The sequence below is a fragment of the Apium graveolens genome, chromosome 8, assembly GCF_009905375.1.
Source record: "Apium graveolens cultivar Ventura chromosome 8, ASM990537v1, whole genome shotgun sequence".
NCBI classification, from domain to species: Eukaryota; Viridiplantae; Streptophyta; class Magnoliopsida; order Apiales; family Apiaceae; genus Apium; species Apium graveolens.
Genome location: NC_133654.1, coordinates 224,745,387 through 224,763,672, shown reverse-complemented (window position 1 = coordinate 224,763,672; position 18,286 = coordinate 224,745,387). Strand labels below are relative to the sequence as shown.

At 33.4% G+C, this 18,286-nt stretch overlaps 1 protein-coding gene and 1 pseudogene across 1 annotated transcript; both read left to right on the top strand.

The window, feature by feature from the left end:
* The first annotated feature begins 9,474 nt into the window (after positions 1 to 9,474).
* Positions 9,475 to 11,656, top strand: LOC141678962 (putative aspartic proteinase GIP2; annotated as a pseudogene).
* Positions 11,657 to 14,036: 2,380 nt separating this feature from the next.
* LOC141676840 (putative aspartic proteinase GIP2) lies at positions 14,037 to 15,341 on the top strand. Its single transcript, XM_074482559.1, has one exon. The coding sequence runs from the start codon at positions 14,050 to 14,052 to the stop codon at positions 14,671 to 14,673; it is 624 nt and encodes a 207-aa protein (XP_074338660.1). The 5' UTR covers positions 14,037 to 14,049; the 3' UTR covers positions 14,674 to 15,341.
* The last annotated feature ends 2,945 nt before the right edge of the window (positions 15,342 to 18,286 follow it).

Genomic DNA, 18,286 nt, shown 5'->3' with positions numbered 1-18,286 from the left:
TGTTTACTTCAGCTGTCTTTTCCTGTTTTAGTTTGTCAGAAGTTAATTCCTCTTTAACTTCTGATTTATCATTATTAGACTTTACAGTTACAAACTTAACAGGTTTTAATTTTGGCTTTTGCTTAACAACGGGCTTAATTTCTTTAGTTCCTTTATCATTCTTATTTTCTCCATAACCTAAGCCCTCTTTCCAATTTTCACTACTTAGCAAATTTTGAGTTGTTCTGCCATAGTTAGTCCAAGTCCTGATTATCTCTCTTTCCTTTTCTAACTCAGTTTTTAGAGATTCATTCATTTTTAGCACTTCATCCCTAACATAAAAAGCATCATCTCTATCCTTCTGAGTTTGATGAAATATGACTAACTCTTTTTCTAAGAAATCATTTCTTTTCTTATATGCAAGATTTTCAGAAGTTAATCTTTCACATGTTAAAGTTTGATCTCTATAGCTAACAAACATGGTTTTAAGATATCTTCTCAACTCATTAATATCATCAGTATGAAAAGCATAAGTAGTCTGAGGTACCTTTGTTTCAGCAGCTTCAGAACTGCTCTCAGCACTTTCTTTATCAGCATTTGCCATTAATGCATAGTTCTCTTCACTTTCAGAGTCTGAGGTGTCTGTCCAGCTTTTCTGCTTTGTGACAAGAGCCTTGCCTTTGTCACCCTTTACCTTCTTGCAGTCAGGAGATATGTGGCCTTTCTCACCACAGTTATAGCATTTAACATTGGTGTAATCTCCTCTGTCAGACTTTCCTCCTCTTCCTTCAGATCTTCTGAAATTCTTCTTATCAGAACTTATGCTTTTCCTGGGAAACTTCTTTCCCTTCCTGAACTTCCTGTATGCAATCTTTGTGATTCCTTTCACCATAAGAGCACACAGTTTCATCATCTCCTCATCAGCATCAGTCTCAGGCAAACTTTCAAAATCTGAGTCATCATCACTCTCAGAACTTGATGACTCAGTATCAGACTTTATGAAAAGAGCTTTACCCTTGTCTTTCTTTGAGGAAGCTGCTTTGGGGAATTCTTCTTCAGCCTTAAGAGCAACTGTCCTTGACTTTCCTCCTTTCCTCTTGCTTCTTTGTTCCATCTCCAGATCGTGTGTCTTGAGCATTCCATAGATTTCGTCAAGAGTTGTTTCATCAAGATTGTAGTTGTCTCTTATTGTCGTTGCCTTCAAATCCCAGCATTCAGGAAGAGCTAACAGGAACTTAAGGTTTGAATCTTCAAGATCATACTCTTTATCAACCAATGACAAATCATTCAAAACTTTGACAAATCTATCATATAAATCATTCAATGACTCATTAGTCTTTGAGTCAAAGTGTTCATACTCTTGAATGAGTATTGTCTTCCTGTTCTTCTTAATTGTGCCAGTTCCCTGACATCTTGTTTCCAGAGCATCCCATATCTCCTTAGCAGTCTTGCAGTTGATTACCCTGTTTGACATTACATTATCAATGGCACTATGCAGTAAGTGTCGTACCTTAGCATCCTTAGCAATTAATGCTATGTCCTCAGCAGTATAATCACTCTTCTCCTTTGGTACGGTCGTTGCTGCTTCACCTGCAACTGCAACTGCGAGTTTGGTTGGTTTGTGAGGACCTTCCTTGATTCTATCCAGGTATTCTGGATCTGTTGCTTCCAGGAACATGGTCATCCTTACCTTCCATATGGGATATTCAGATGGTCTCAGTATGGGGACTCTGATGGTCTCATACCGACTCTGAATTTGTGTCTTTGGTGGCTCCTCAGTTGTGGTAGGCTTAGTTGGAGTTTCTATGTCCGACATGATTGTGTTTGGATCTTTAACTGTATGTAAGTTAACAGATAGGCTCTGATACCAATTGTTAGGTCACACACACTCAAATCGAACTTAAAGAACTTGAGTAACAGAAAACAAACTTTATTGAAACAATAAACTCTGTTACAATATAGAACTGTTACCTCTCAGTGATGAACAAATATCACGAGAGCTGCTAGGGTTATAAAGAATAATAACTTCGATAATGATAACACTTATAGTGTAAACCCTATGCCTGTGTTTATATACTACACAGTTACAAGATAATCGCTAATTGATATGGAATATAATTCTGCTTCCTAAAATATATCAATCAGATATCTTCTATTCCAAGTATTCCATTCTTCACAGAATTACTTCTTCATGCATATCTCTTCTTATGTTTTATCTCTATCTTCTTTCCTTTAATCAGCTACTATCCTTATCTGATCGTCCTTCAGCACTTAAGTTCTGATATCTATCTTCTGATGATTATCTCCTGATAATATAAGTACTGATATCCTTAAGTCCTGACTTCCAGTATAAGTACTGATCAACAGTTAAGTACTGATCTATCCTGTTCACACAAGATCTGAAAGCTAAACATAAGACATATTAGCCATGACATTATCAAATATATCTAACAAATTCGTTTGGTGGCAAATAGAGATACAGATGGTCGGGAAACTGCAGACCCTACAAATGCTTTTGAATTTGCAGTATTAGTTCCTAAGAGTAACTTCATTAATAATAGAGATATTATTTTAGAATACAAGGGGGGGATTACAAAGAATTTCAGAACTTAATCCAACTTACATGGCTCTCCACTATCCATTACTATTCCCATATGTTGAAGATGGGTTTAGAACTGATATACTACATCATGGTGTTTCCGCACATTCACCAACCAAACGAGATCAAGTGTCAATAAGAGCATATTATGCTTACCGTCTTCAAGATCGTAACAATGAAGGCCACACAATCATTCGAGGAGGAAGATTATTCTTGCAATATGTGGTTGATGCATATTCATGTATTGAACACACCAGAATATTATGGGTCATAACACATCAAGAAATATTAAGGGCTGAATTATATAATAATATTGTAGATTGTGTTAATCGCGGAGATGTGGATGCCAAATCCTTAGGCCAGCGGATAGTTTTACCAGCTTCATTTACGGGAAGTCCACGATATATGCAGTAAAACTATCAAGATTGCATGGCCGTCTGCAGGAAATTAGGAAGCCCCAATTTGTTTATCACTTTTACATGCAATCCGGCTTGGCCAGAAATTAAAGAAGCATGTACTAAGATGCCTAACCAAACCCCAGATGTTAGGCCTGATATTATTTGCAGAGTATTCAAGATTAAGCTTGAAATTCTTTTAGAAGACTTGACCCAGAATCATGTGCTTGGAAAAACTATTGGAGGTAAGTTTAATTTTCTTTCACTAATTATATCAATATTCATTAATTTAAACATATTAATATCTTTGTATGCCAACTAAACTTTCAAAATACAACAAATAATGAGAATGAATAAAGCGGGGATACACAGCCCATAGTCGCGCAAGCAACTCTGAAAACTTAAAAATTATTTATACTTCATAATAGAGTAAATTACACATTAGGTACTTAAATTCCTGTAAAACAATAAATTTCATGTATGAAAACCTCAACGTAGCCTAATGACATTGCACATTAGATACTTAAAGTTATGTTAAACAAAACTGTCATGTATGAAAGCCTCAAAATAGCCTATTGACATATCATGATAAATATAATTTCTGAGTATTTTGAGTAAATATACTTAACGGATGTAGAGGACATTGTAACCAGAATTTAACCAGAATTTTAACATTTGAGAAAAAGAAGGTGTTACTATGCCACAAATTTAACTAGAATTTTTATTATAGCAATCTCAAGCTGACAAATATGAAAACATTTGTATATTATATAGAGAATATTATTCTCTATGCCATCTGAGATAACAGATAACAGAGGGACTATTCAAGATAACAGAGGGACTATTTAAGAAGAAATGGCAAAAGACATGAACAAGAAAATCACACTATTATAAACGTCTGATGCGACGGATTCAGCATATACACAAAAAATAATAGCAAATCATCCATGTACTCACTATATAGGCTGTACAATAAGAAAAGATTTTTTAACATTTTAATTATCTAAAATTTGGATCCTTCAATAATATAATACATACACAAGAATACGTAAATATTTAAACTTCATTAATATCAATGATATATAATCATTGTTTTTATAATTTAGTTTTATAAAATAATAAAATCAGTTTGTGCATCGCACAGGTTTAGTTTTTTCATACTTGATTTACAACTCATCACAAGATGTCACAGGAGTTTTCTTTTTGGGTTTACAGTGGTATAACTCTTACATTCATCCCTAAATCCCTATATTTCCCATGATAATGATTCTAAAGATACATGTATCATTCTGCTCACAGTTGCTTACTTCTCTGGATTTTGGTGCAATACAATTCAACAATATATATATGAATTTAGGTATTTAACTGATATCAGGCTTATCAGCGTATAAATAACTTATGACAATGTAATTAAGTTAGCTCTCAAAACGGACACAAATTATATATAGAAAAAGTGAACTTCTGGTTTCTAAAACTATAATGTTCAAACTCAATTTACTTGAGTTGTCAACAGTAGAACACTAGCAGAAAGTTTGTCTGAGTTTGACGTATATACAAAGATACAATCATATATATACTACATGTCAAAATATAAAGTTGGTCTATGATGATATTTACCTTTAACCTATAGTCACATCACTTCTGTTTACTTCAACTTCTTTTTAGTAATTCATGTTGTATTAAATTTATGAAATAACTAAGTTATTATTATTTTATATTACTTAGAAACCTTCTTCTTTTTCAGTCATCAAAGTCCGTTGTTCTTGATTATCACATATTTCGAGCTTTTACTCATTTGAACGGCAACATGTCCTTTGCCAAGGACCAGGAACCTTCCTTAAAACTGGAGGTACCAACTGTAGAGTATTAAAAACCAGAGCAGGATATGCTACACTTCACTTATCAGAATTTCATATTCATATTGGTAAATGTAGCAAAAATTAACTCAAAATAAAATACCTAAAAACTAAAAGGGAAAACATAATGCAACTATAATATTTATATATTATACATAGGGATTAAGGTTCTTATATATAGGTTAAAATCTTCTTCAGTATAGTGCCAACGAGATGTTCCATAATGTTTGACACTGTGTAGTGTCAGGATAGTAGCATCAACATTTTTGCTTATAGAATTAGCACGAAGTCCTTTAACAAGAAAAGGTCAACTCTGGGTCAGGCTTGGCTTTTTCTTTGGAGTCATGGTAGTTTCTTTATTCAATGTAGGCCTTCCGGAAGTTTTTCCGTTTTTGGAATTAACCCCACTAAACTTACCAGGATTCGACATGTATGATACACTGTATAAAATACAGGAAAGGGAATCAAACACACCCAAAACAGTAACATCTCATTTTAAAGAGGCTCACTATGTCTGTGACAGAATGTCGGTCCAATCCCATCGAATATATGACTATGCATGTCAGCATTGTAAAGTGGCCATTATAGTAGCATGTTTCGCAGTCAGACAGTTCATATGTAAGGAACTGTCTGTCAATTTCTATTTACATGTATTTGTTAGAATTTTCTTAACCAAAAGCAACATAAGACGATTAGAACAAGTTAGAAATTTATATTAGTGGTAGTTTTGTTTTAGTATTTCAATAAAGGATGCTCTAAAGCACCAAATCTGTTATTTAATTTATAATACAATTATCTTTTCATGTCTTCTAAAAATTCTGTATGCAACTATTACTGGTGATTTTTTTACTTAACTAACTAATTTATATGCTTAAATAAGATGTATTGTTTGTTTTAGATTTTCATGAGATGTAAATTGCTGCAGAACAAAATTTTCTCTGGTTTATGTCCATTCAATTTCAATCTGAATTTACACACAAAAAAAATATCCAAAGTAAAAAAGAAAGAAGATAAGTGAAAGTAACCTGAAATATTAAGACCAAACCTGTGTCATAATAACATATAGAGGCACTGGATTATAGCTACACCAGAACTGGACCATAACCCTGCAAATAACAACTAATATCCTGCAAATCATTTACCTTAAAAAAATTCTGGTACTATTAAATTCAGAAGACAGGATCATCATCATTAAACATATCAAGTATCTGTTCATCTGTCCACTGCGGAAGAGAAACATTTGACACACATCTTTGCTTCACAGCTTTGTTTGCTTACCTGCAAAATTTTTTTGGTACTACTAAATTCAGAAGAGAGGATCATCATCATTAAACATATCAAGTAGATAATGGTGCAATATCCTTTCTAAACACCTGAGATGGCAAAATTATGTCATTCAGGGCACTGCAGCCAGATATTACAGCAGTCTGCAATCTGAAATGTTAACACATGACCACCCCAAAATTACAGACAACCACACTACACCTCAATGACTCATCTCAAACATTCACACACACTTAGTTATAAACTACCTTTTCCCTGTATATCAAAGAGCTGACCAGGTTGGACTAGGCCGATGCCAGAAAAAAATCAAAGACATGTAGTACTTTGAAAGGAGTAGACTACTTGGAACAACCGGGGGAAAAATAGACTACAAAATTCATGCTTGAATTCTTATCCATATATTACATATATCACACTAACATATGCACATACGCATACAAACACGCCAAGGCCATCAAACACAAAAAATTGGGCAAATATATGTTATATGTCTAAAGTAAAAATATATCCACCCAAGTATCCAACCATTATATACTTAGGTGATAGGTGATGAGAAACATCTCACTTTCTTTTAATTTATTTATGATGCAAAGTAAAGATTGTAGGAAATTATATATATATCTATTGTCAAAAAAGGACCCGTGAATTTCTAAACTCAATCACATACCACACTATATTGTGATAGAATTAAACAATACACATATATCACATAGCATAATTAAACTAGAACTAATCCAAAACACTTAAATATCAACCACACATCTATATTACTTTCTTCCCTTTCTGTTCACTTTTACTTGATATTACTTATCTCCCTCCTCGATCTATATTCTCCTAACCTCAGTTACACAAACCTCAAATCTAATAAATTTAAACAAAGTTTGAAAACAAACCAACCCACAAAACAATAATAACAGAACACGTTCATAATTTTATATCAAATTCAACAAACCTGAAGAGCTCTCTTGAAAATCAATTAAATAGTTAACTCCACATGAGGCCTTCTCTGCAAATCACCAATATCATAAGATGTGTACTCTAAAATGATTCACAATTTCAAATCGTTTTTTCAATAACCGGTGAAATAATGCCCTTTCGGTTGTTGTCGGAAGGCGAAACATCCGCCCGCGTGTAAGTGTCAACTGAAGTGGGAAAGTAGATTATAAAATAAAAAGAATATACAAAAATATTAAAGCAAATAAATGTCATTCAAAAATATAATTACATAATTGTCCTTGACTAAAAACTGATTGCTGTAATTTTTAAATGACAAATTCAACACTAAAACCAAGTACGAATTAATATTTAAAAACTAAATAAAAAATAAACACATAGTAACCTTCAAATTAAAAAAAACCTTTTAAAATAACCCTTAAAACAACCTATCAACAAAATAATACAACACTCAAAATAAAAAAATAAAAAAATTCCTAATATACATAATACAACAAACACGAGAAAACCTAATAAACTCAAAATATATGAAATCAATATTAAATGGATCCAAAAAAATTAACTAACAAAAGAAAAAATGAAAATGAAAATATTTACTCTATGTTCCAAATCTATTTTTATACAATTTTATTTAAAAAAGTAAATTAAAGAACAAAAAAAATATTATTAAAATTTGTTTAACTAAATTAACTATACTATATAATAAAATAAAAAAATATTTCATAAATCAAATGTAATTTTATTTCAACAACATTGTCTAATAATACATATGCATTAAATGAATATTTTATATTAAATTAAAAAATCTCTTCCATACATAAAAATAACAAAACTACACAACATATTATAGTTAATTGAAGTGTTACAAAATAATACCCCGCATACGAGTAAACTTAAAAGTAAAATAATTTATTATACTATACAACTAAAACAAACCAACTAAATATAATATACGAAAAAATAACCAAATTACCAAACTAATATTGAATAAATTAATAAAAAACAATCAAAAAATAAATGACGTAAATGTATAAAATAAATATTTAACTAACGTTATGATGATCATTAATTCTAAAATAACAATAGTTCAAATTAAAGTTAAGTATATTCAACTTCAATGTTTCTTTCATTTTATATATTTATGCTTACCTTCAAATGTAATAATAAATTTAAAGAATTTGTACTAAAATTTTATATGAAGGTTTTTATTAATATACTACTTGCCTTAGCATAAATAAAATTATTATTAATAAAATAAAAAAATATCATAACACAATAATATAATTTTCCAAAAATAAAAAAATCTTTCTATTTAAAAATTATATATAAATCAGCATGTGCATAGTATAAAGCTAGTATTGCTAGGGGACAATGAAAAGGTAAAAAAATAGTTTAATTGGTGTTATTGGTATGAATATTGCGGTCCATTTTTATTTAATCAATATTAACACTTGTTATTTTGTAACTATTTTGATAATCAATTTTGTACCTTTTTCATGTATAAATTATTCTTAGAGTTGAGTTTTTAATGTTTGATTCCAAATTAAGAAATGAAATCAACTTCTTGCATTTGAATAAAGGCGTGGTTTGAGATACTGCAGAAACTTTACTGAGCTTGAGTTATCTGCAGAAACTTTACTGAGCTTGAGTTCATTAAATTTATCATACTGCAGTGTGTATCATTTTCTTTAACTTTTTTATCTTCAATCGAGATTCGAGAATGACTGTTTGTGGATTCAACGTGATAATAATATATCATGCTTAACTTGATCATTGATCAGAGTTCATGGCATAAATCAGATATAAATTCAGGCAAGTGGATATTTTTAATGTTTTGCCAAGATAAATGTAACAAAATGACAAGAGTTAGGTGTGGTTTATAATACACTCAATAATCAGTTAACAATTGAACAGCTTTAGCTTTCTGTCAGAAGCCTTAACAAGTTACCTTTGTTTATTAAGTGTACTGAACACAACGGTAATATGAAATTATGAATCTACATGCAGATTGTACCAAATAAGAAGAGGCTAGAAGATATTACTTTTTCCATCGGCCGCGTCCAACAAAAGAATTTCAAGTCACTGATTAATTATGGGGTCCTGCCAGGAGTAAACGGTTGTTGTAACATATAGCTTATAACAGAGACTTATGCTATACTTGTATAATATGGTTTTGATGTGAATGAGAGGTTCATCATTTTAATAATTATGCTGCGATAACTGATTGTAGGGTTTAAGTATGAATGATGTGGTTCATTATTTTCAGAGTATGCTGCGACAACCGATACCGTCTGCCATTAATTATTCTTACCTTAGGAACCTTTCTTGACTAAGTACTATAAATGACCGAGCTTCCAAGCTCTTTGATCTCACAATAGCTGGTGCTTCTCCTCTTGCGTGTACAAGAATGGCTTTTTCTTCGACACTTTTGACTCATTTCTTTCTCATTTGTAGTCTCTTCTTCATATCTTCATCAATAGCCAAAACTTCAACGTAACTGTCAGAGAATCCCCGAAACCATGCTTGTAGGCATACTTTTTGCCAAAAGGCATGTGCCATTTATCAATAAAATATAATAAATAATTATTATACTAATATACAGTGAATTTAAATATAAAATTAAAATTAGGTGACAGTAACAACCAAATACCATCATAATACTCATTTAAATTAATAACTTTTTAGATACTAGCTTATAGCCCGTGCGATTCACGGTTTTTTAAAATTTATTTGTTTTATTTTTTTTAATTTTATAAATTTATTTTAGAATTTTTTAATGTAGGTAAATTATTACTCTTGATGTTTGTATTTATAATATTGTTATTATTTTTTACAGTTTGTTGCAATATTATTTCAACAAATATGTGGATATTGAAAAATATACGGATTTTGAATTTAATTACTTTTTTGTCATGTATATTATATAGCTATTACAGTTATATCATTGCATCATATTACAGTTATATCAGTATATCATATTTTAGTATTCGGGGATTAGTAGAACAATCCTTTTTATTTATGATTGATTGAACTTCTAATCATATTATATTTAGAATCGTATTCGGAAATTATATTGTATTCTCGTGTTTGAATAGTATTAGAACAATGTGATTATTTCCTATTCGGCTAGGATGTTATCTTTATGATCCAACGATTGAGATTATTTTGGCGGTACATGACCATAACTACCAAATATTTTGATAAGATCCCTCTTAAGGATATAATTAAAATATAAGTAAATATTTTAAATTATGTTTATTATTTATGGATATTTCTAATATTAAAATAATTATTAAAAAATAAAAAAAATAGTAAAAAGGCATGACGAATCACGAAAAGGCATGTAGCGCTAATTGACGTCATGGTATGCCCATCTTGGCATTCCCGTGCAGCTGTGACATGCACCCTACCTAAAGGCCTCGTTCTTCCTACCTAAAGGCCTCGTTCTTCCAGTTTCTAAAGATCCGTCAACGCACCAATACTTAACCGAAATCAAACAACGAACACCTCTTGTGCCTGTTAAATTAGTAGTTGATCTTGGTGCTCAGTTCCTCTGGGTTGACTGCGAGAAATACCGTCCAGCCCGTTGCAACTCGGCCCCATGCTCACTTGCCAAGTCCACAATTTGCACGACCGAGTGTTTCTCCCCTGCTAGACCTGGTTGCACCAACAACACGTGCGCTCTAATTCCTGAAAACACCATTGCTCCCATAGCCACTAGGTTCCGATGCCCTCTCAGTTCAATCTGCTTCTGCTCTACATGTCACTATACCAGATTTCCTCTTTGTTTGTGGTGATACATTGCTACTAGACAAACTTTCAAGCGGTGTCACTGGCATGGCAGGTCTTGGAAGGACAAAAGTGTCAATGCCTTCACAATTCTTTTCTGCATTTAGCTTGAAAAAAAAGTTTGGCATGTGCTTGAGTTCAACTTCATCAAACGGCAACATATTTTTCGGAGAGTTTGATTCTTCAACTGCACCGCTTACATACACTCCACTTCTTACCAATCCAGTAAGCACTGCTGGAGTTTTTCGGAACGCGAGTCTTCCTCTGAGTACTTTATTGGAGTTAAATCTATCAAAATCAATGACAAAGTTGTACGTATAAATCCAGCATTGTTGTCGATCAACACTACTGAAGGTCATGGTGGAACCAAGATCAGCACCGTGGATAAGTACACAGTCCTGGAAACTTCGATCTACAAAGCCGTTTTAAAAGCATTTGAAAAGGAACTGAATGTGCCTAGAGTTCCATCCGTGGCACCATTCGAGGCGTGTTTTAGCACCAAGAAGATTGGCACCGCGTATACTGGTCCCTCTGTGCCAACAACTGATCTGGTGTTACAGAGCATGGACGTGTACTGGAGGATCTACAGTGGAAACTCGATGGTTCGCGTAAATAAGGATATTATGGGTTTAGGATTTGTGGATGGAGGACTAAATTCTAGAACTTCGATAGTGATCGGAGGGCATCAAGTTGAGGAGAACTTGTTGGAGATTGATTTTGCAGCTTCTAAGTTGGGGTTCAGCCCACTTGCGTACCGTAAACAGATCTGTGCCAACTTCAAATTTGCAGCAAAAGCATGAGTTAATAAGGTGGTGCAACCTTCAAGACATCACATTCCCAGTAGTTTTCATTAGAACGATTTTGTGTTTGATGTTTTATCCTTTTCTTCACTAGTAATTGGACAAGTTGCGCCATTTATGGTGCCTTAAGTAAATGATTCAAGTTCTTGTTTAACTATATACAAATCATCTTCATATCATTTTTTTTTCAAATATAAAACAGGAATGGTACAAATCCAAAACCATTTATGATAACCATTTATGGTACCTTCCATGAGCTACCAGAAAGTAGATAAAGTTATAAAACGTCGATATTTTTTTGTTCCATACTCTGGTATTTCTAGATTTTTTATAGAGTTAATTCCAGTTTGCAATCCCTATCTTTCATCTAAATTCAAAACAGTATACCTACTTTGTAAAATATAATTTGCAACCCCTAACTTTGAAAATAAAATACAACATACATCCCCTTTCACAATTTTAAGTAATAAATTAGAATTGAGTTGTATTCTATTAGTAATACTCTAAATTAATCATAATACTAAAATACTTAAAATATATTTATCAAGCAAAATATATGTTTATTGATATAATCATAAAATTTCTAAATATATCTATATTTTAACTATTTAAAAATTATATTGAGTAAAATATAAAATAATTGACATTAATATTATATTGGGTAAAATATAAAAAAATTGACATTAATATTATATTAAGTAAAATATAAAATAAATGACATTAATATTATAATGTTTTAAATTATAAAAATAATATTAAACACCTCAATTCCAATTTTATAACTGAAAATTATAAAGGGGATGCATGTTGTATTTGATTTTGAAAGTTAGAGGTTGCAAACTACTGTTTTGAATTTAAATGAAAGATAGGGGTTACAAACTGGAATTAACTCTTTTTTATTTATATGGACAACATATCATTCCATTCCAACCATCTCGCCCTTCTACATTCGATTTATCACCAACATCAGTATGTTTTCTTAGCTAATTTGTATAGTTTTGTATATATAAATTGTGGGTAAGGCAAGCCCCAGCTTTATGAAGTCATAGAGAGAGTTATGATAGCAAGCTATCAAAGTTCATGGTACATGATTACACTAAAGCTCAAGATTGAGCTTAATTACAGAATTGTTCTTGAATAAGAGTTAAAAATCAGTCCTGGGCGTTCCGCTTGTGCTCCCTAGAGGTCCATGCTCGAGGGCAAACGTAAGTCCCATAAGCACCAGTTTCATCACTGGGGACAGGGCAGCCTTGGGGATTGCTCTTTCAACTACCTTAGACTATATTTGTGCACTTCCTTTGCTGCAAAAGCTACTTGTACAAGCTTGAAGACCACCTGAACAGCAATTTTAGATGTACCCTCGGTATCGTTATTGCAACAAAGCTCTTTGATTAGGGCAAGATTGATATTTCTGCTACTGGAAAATCACATCATCAGCATAATTCAAATGGTGTTCAAAATTTTGTTGAAGGTTCGGATCCTGAGCTGCTATTGAGAACTGAGCATCCAAAAAAGCTTTCCTGGTGTTCGCGAGTTTGTTAAGTAAATCTCTGAACAGCCTGCAACTAACCCTTCCTCTAGCTACATTATTTTGTGCAACACTTGCACTCCGTTAAAAGATAAAAAAAAATCGTATTATTGCAAATAAAATGAAAAGGATGTATTTTTGGAGGAAAAAAAAGTGTACTTGAATATTCCTCAAACAAGCCCTTAATTTTTTTGGTCTTCATTGGAATTATAAAGTCACGAATTTTTGATTAACTTCATAAAATTACGCATTTGTCAAAAAAAAAAGTATTTTTACGGACAAAATCAAAGTTATGTAACATGAGAAATCCTAAATTTTAAAGTAAAATTAACGACAAACACCAATATCCATATGCAGATATTATCCGCAGTGCATGTGTCCAGTATCCTTTGTAATGCAATAAGTGAACTGGTTATCTCTAATGTAGTGTCAAAATAAATGCAAGATCGTGACAAGAACCTGCTTGGGATAGTTAGACGGGGACGAGACCCTTAACAAGTTAATTGTTGCAACTAGTTATAAGATATTTCACATCTCACTGAGAATTAATGTTTGATAAACTCAAATTTACAAAACAAAGTATGAATCCTCTACAAAAAGTACTTCAGTGATTTTTCTGTAAGAGAAGTACTTATCTTAGTAAGAATGAAAGATGAATTAACAGAAAAAAACATACATTGGTAAACATACCATGCGTAGCAAATATACTAAAGTCCCAGTTGGTCAGCAAGCCGCGTCCAGTTTAATAAGAACATTGAATATTTCTTCTTAGCTCGGGTGCCTTACTTGACTATTCAAAAGGCTAGCTACTATAAAGGAGCTATGAGCTTCCCCAACTTCAACCACACCTTCAATCTCACACTCAATGGCTTCTTCAACTTTTATTAACGTCTTTCTCATTTGTTGTCTCTTCTTCATATCATCCTCATCCATTGCCCAATCTACAACTCGTTCCACGACCAAAGGCCTCATTCTCCGGGTCTCGAAAGATCCATCAACTCTTCAATATACAACAGAAATCAAACAAAGAACACCTCTTGTTACTGTTAAACTAATAGTTGATCTTGGTGGTCGGTACCTGTGGGTCAACTGTGATGAAGGTTACACCACTTCAACCTACCGTGCAGCTCGTTGCAAATCAGCCCAATGCTCACTTGCCAAGTCTATGGATTGCATGACAGTGTGTTACTCCCATCCAGCTATAGCTACGCCAGCTTGCAGCAACATTACATGTACTCTGTGGCCCGAAAACACCTATGTTGGCATAACCCAAATGGGAACCTTAGGTTCTGATGCCCTCTCCATCCTATCTGCGGCCGGAGGGGCGCCTGTCAGCATTTCCCAGTTCCTCTTTGTTTGTGGTTCTACATCTCTATTAGGCAAACTTGCGAGTGGCGTCACTGGCAGCGCAGGTCTTGGAAGGACACAAGTATCAATGCCTACACAACTTTCTTCTGCATTTAAGTTGGAAAAGAAGTTTGGCATGTGATTGAGTTCAACTTCATCAAACGGGGCTATATATTTTGGAGGATTTGATTCTTCAAATGCACCTCTTACTTATACTCCACTTCTCACTGCTGCAACCTTTTACGCCAAAGGTGAGGCTTCCTCCGAGTACTTCATTGGAGTTAAATCCATCGAAATCAACAAAAAATCTGTCGTTATAAATCCAACATTGTTGTCAATTAACGGCACTGGTCATGGCGGAACCAAGATCAGCACTCTGGATAAGTACACTGTTTTAGAAACTTCAATCTACACAGCAGTAGTAAATGCATTCGTGAAAGAATTGAATGTGCCTAGAGTTCCATCCGTGGCACCATTCGGGGCATGTTTTAGCACCAAGAACATTGGCACTGCATATACTGGTCCAGCTGTGCCAACAATTGATTTAGTGTTACAGAGAAAGGACGTTTACTGGAGGATTTACGGTGGAAACTCGATGGTTCGGGTAAACAAGGATGTGTTGTGTTTAGGATTTGTTGATGGACGACTGGATTCTAGAACTTCCATAGTGATTGGAGGGCACCAACTTGAGGAGAACTTATTGGAAGTTGATAATGCAGCTTCGAAACTGGGATTCAGCCCCCTTCTTTACCATAAACAGGCATGTGCCAGCTTCAAATTTGTGGCAAAAGCATAATTTTTTACTGTCTCCATCTCCATGTAAATGGGCTTTTATTATTACTGTCCTAGTTCGAATGAAGTAAAAATTAATCATTTGTGTCAAAAGATTTGCCATCAAAATTAAGACCGGAGACTTGTCTAACTTCTAATAATGGTCTAATGAGAAGCCACTAATAGTCTATTACACAGTTGGTGTTTACTCAGAGACAGTACAATTTATTAAAAGCATTTAGCGTTAGCCAAGATAAAAATTTCAGAGCAGATCGCAAAAACGACTTTGTTTATTTTACTCAATATTATGAATTTGATAAGACAAACGGACTCATAAGAACATGCTGACAACGTATGAAGTCGATAGCTACTCAATCTTCATTAAACAAATATATACGCATAAAATTACACAGATAGTAAAGAAAATAATTTATCCCGGCTATGGCTGAGCATGAATCTGGGAACCTGAGTTGGGTAAGACGCCGCTCGGCGACAACCAAGGCGACCGGGGCTACTGGTTCTGATGGATCTGCTGGCAACAGTCTTAGCAACAGCTAGAGTGTTGTTATTCCCAAACAATCTAAATAAGAATTACATAAGGGGGTTTAATGTAATTCTGCCTCCTTTTTAATTTTAAGAACAATTCTGCTATAAATATATAAATTGTGTTTGATTTAGCAATGGTGCGGAATGAAAGTAGTATGGAAATCAAACCACAAAGTAATCAAATACAAATATTTAAAAACTTTCTGGTGGATTGAACTTTTCCGCCAGAGATATATATTAAGTAGAGAACTATGTGTTACATTGTTGTACACAACTGTTTACAAGTTGAACTACAAGAACAGAGAAATTCTTTACCAATTTTGTCTTATCCATTTCTCTTGTTTTTGCTTTCTAACTTAGACGGATTTTTTAATGTTTTACTTGCTACATTTGGCTTATATATCACCAAGTTACATGATAAAGAGACAAACAAGTAAGACAAAATATTTCTAGTCTAATTTCATGCTGCTTCATTTCTCTATCCAGCATCTTTGAATATCTTCAGTTTAGCATGGGAATGAAAATGTTTCTTTGTTCTCTAAACCCTGCAAATAGGTTGTCACATTCCATTTGCATGCAATCAACGCATGTAACTATCAAGTCACAATCAACTGCTCTTTTGAATTTGAACATCTGTCGAAGCTTCATTGAATCATCCGTTGAAATTGTGGTTGATGATCCGTTGAGACTTTGGCTGATCATCCGTTGAGACTATGTGAATTATCCGTTGAAGCTTTAGTTGATCATCTGTTGAAGCTTTGTGAATCATCCATTGAGACTGTTTTCTTGACAGTTAACTCCATTTCATTTATACAAGATTACAAGGCATCAAATATTTATAATTAACCAACCTATCTTGCATATCAAACTAGTAGTCAACATGACTTAAACATTCTGCAATATATAGTTCACTAAGGCACTATAATATGCAGGAATGTGTTACTAAACATATTATTACATAAGTTACTCTTTCAACGGATGTTGAAATGATCATCCGTTGAAAGCTACAAAATCACTTAAATAAAATCTACTAAGCGTTTTGTTCAATATCATCAAGTACACAACATATTCCTAACAATCCCACCTAATTTATGTCTACTGGTATTGTAGCCATAAATTAAGAGAAATTTGATGATAATAAAACACTCTATGAATACAGAATGAAATAAATTAGATAAAATTTGCAAGTGCTGCAATTTATTAAAAAATTCTTACAGAGGAAGATTTGTAGAGAATCTTATAGATCATTTTCAAGGTGCTCCTCTAGACTGAGCAAATTTAGATTACTTCCTTGATTGTCTTGACTTCTTTCCCAGCTTCATATTATTTTCCTCAGTTTGATATTGGAGTTGCTTGTAGAACTCAAGTTCATCTCCAATTATCTGATCCAGCTTCTTTTACATCTCCATGAGAGTTTCATTATTTGAGATCTTTAGTTGATCTTCCGATCTGAAGAATCTTCTGATGCATTTTTCATCTTTGAACTCCATTATCCAGTATGCTCTCAAATGCACCCTATCTCCAGTAAAAGAAATTGTCAATACTCTTGGGAGTGCATTTGTTCCTCTCCAGCTATTCCTTATCTCCTCAATCTTGTTTAGTAACATTTTCTTGGCAACTATATTGAATCCAAAGTTCTTCTTGATTGAGGAGAAGACAGTCACCAAAGTAGAATAGCCTTCATTGAGAATTCTGTGAAGGGACCATGTCATCTCTCTTCCACCCTTTTACCTGAAGACTAATCTCTCTGGAAGATGTATGTAAGCATCAATGGCTCTAACTCCATCTATTTCTTCCAGATAAAGATTTATGTATGAGAATTCTTTGATGTCACAAATGAAGAGTTGATCTCCCTTGTTGACAGTTGCCTTGGATTTTGTTGATGCTTTAGACTGAAGTCCGACAGGCTTGACCATTTTGACTGCTCTTTTCTTTGTCTTTATTGGCTTGACATAGATTGGAATGTTTTGATCAGGAAGAGGCAGGTTGTCCCAATCTATAGGTTCATCATTAGGAATTACAAGTTCACCATGAAAGGTTATTTGGGATCAACCTTGAATTCAGCCTCCTTCACTGTAGGTATGGATGGTTGACTTGAAGTTGTAGATTGGGTTGGCATGTATTCTTCTTTATCTTTATTGAAATCTAGCTTCCTCTTTGCTGGGAGTTTGTACCTTATTTTCTTAGTCTGCTTTGGTTTTTCTTGCTTTTCTTTTTTCAGATTCTCAGTTGTCACAGCACGCAATGCAACTTCTGTGGTTGCTGGCTTCTTGGCTAGGTTCTAGGCTTCTAAAACAGCTTGCTTTTATTGTTGTTTGAGCCTCACCTTTTTTTCTTTCTTAGCCTCTACAAGCTATGGATGTCCAGCCACCACACAGATTAGTTTTTCATTCCTGTATATCTTAGCAATTCTTTTCTTTAGCACTGAGTCTCTGGGA

Coding starts and splice junctions, on each gene's coding strand:
- LOC141676840 (XM_074482559.1), top strand. CDS start 14,050: ATGGCTTCTTCAACTTTTATTAACGTCTTTCTCATTTGTTGTCTCTTC.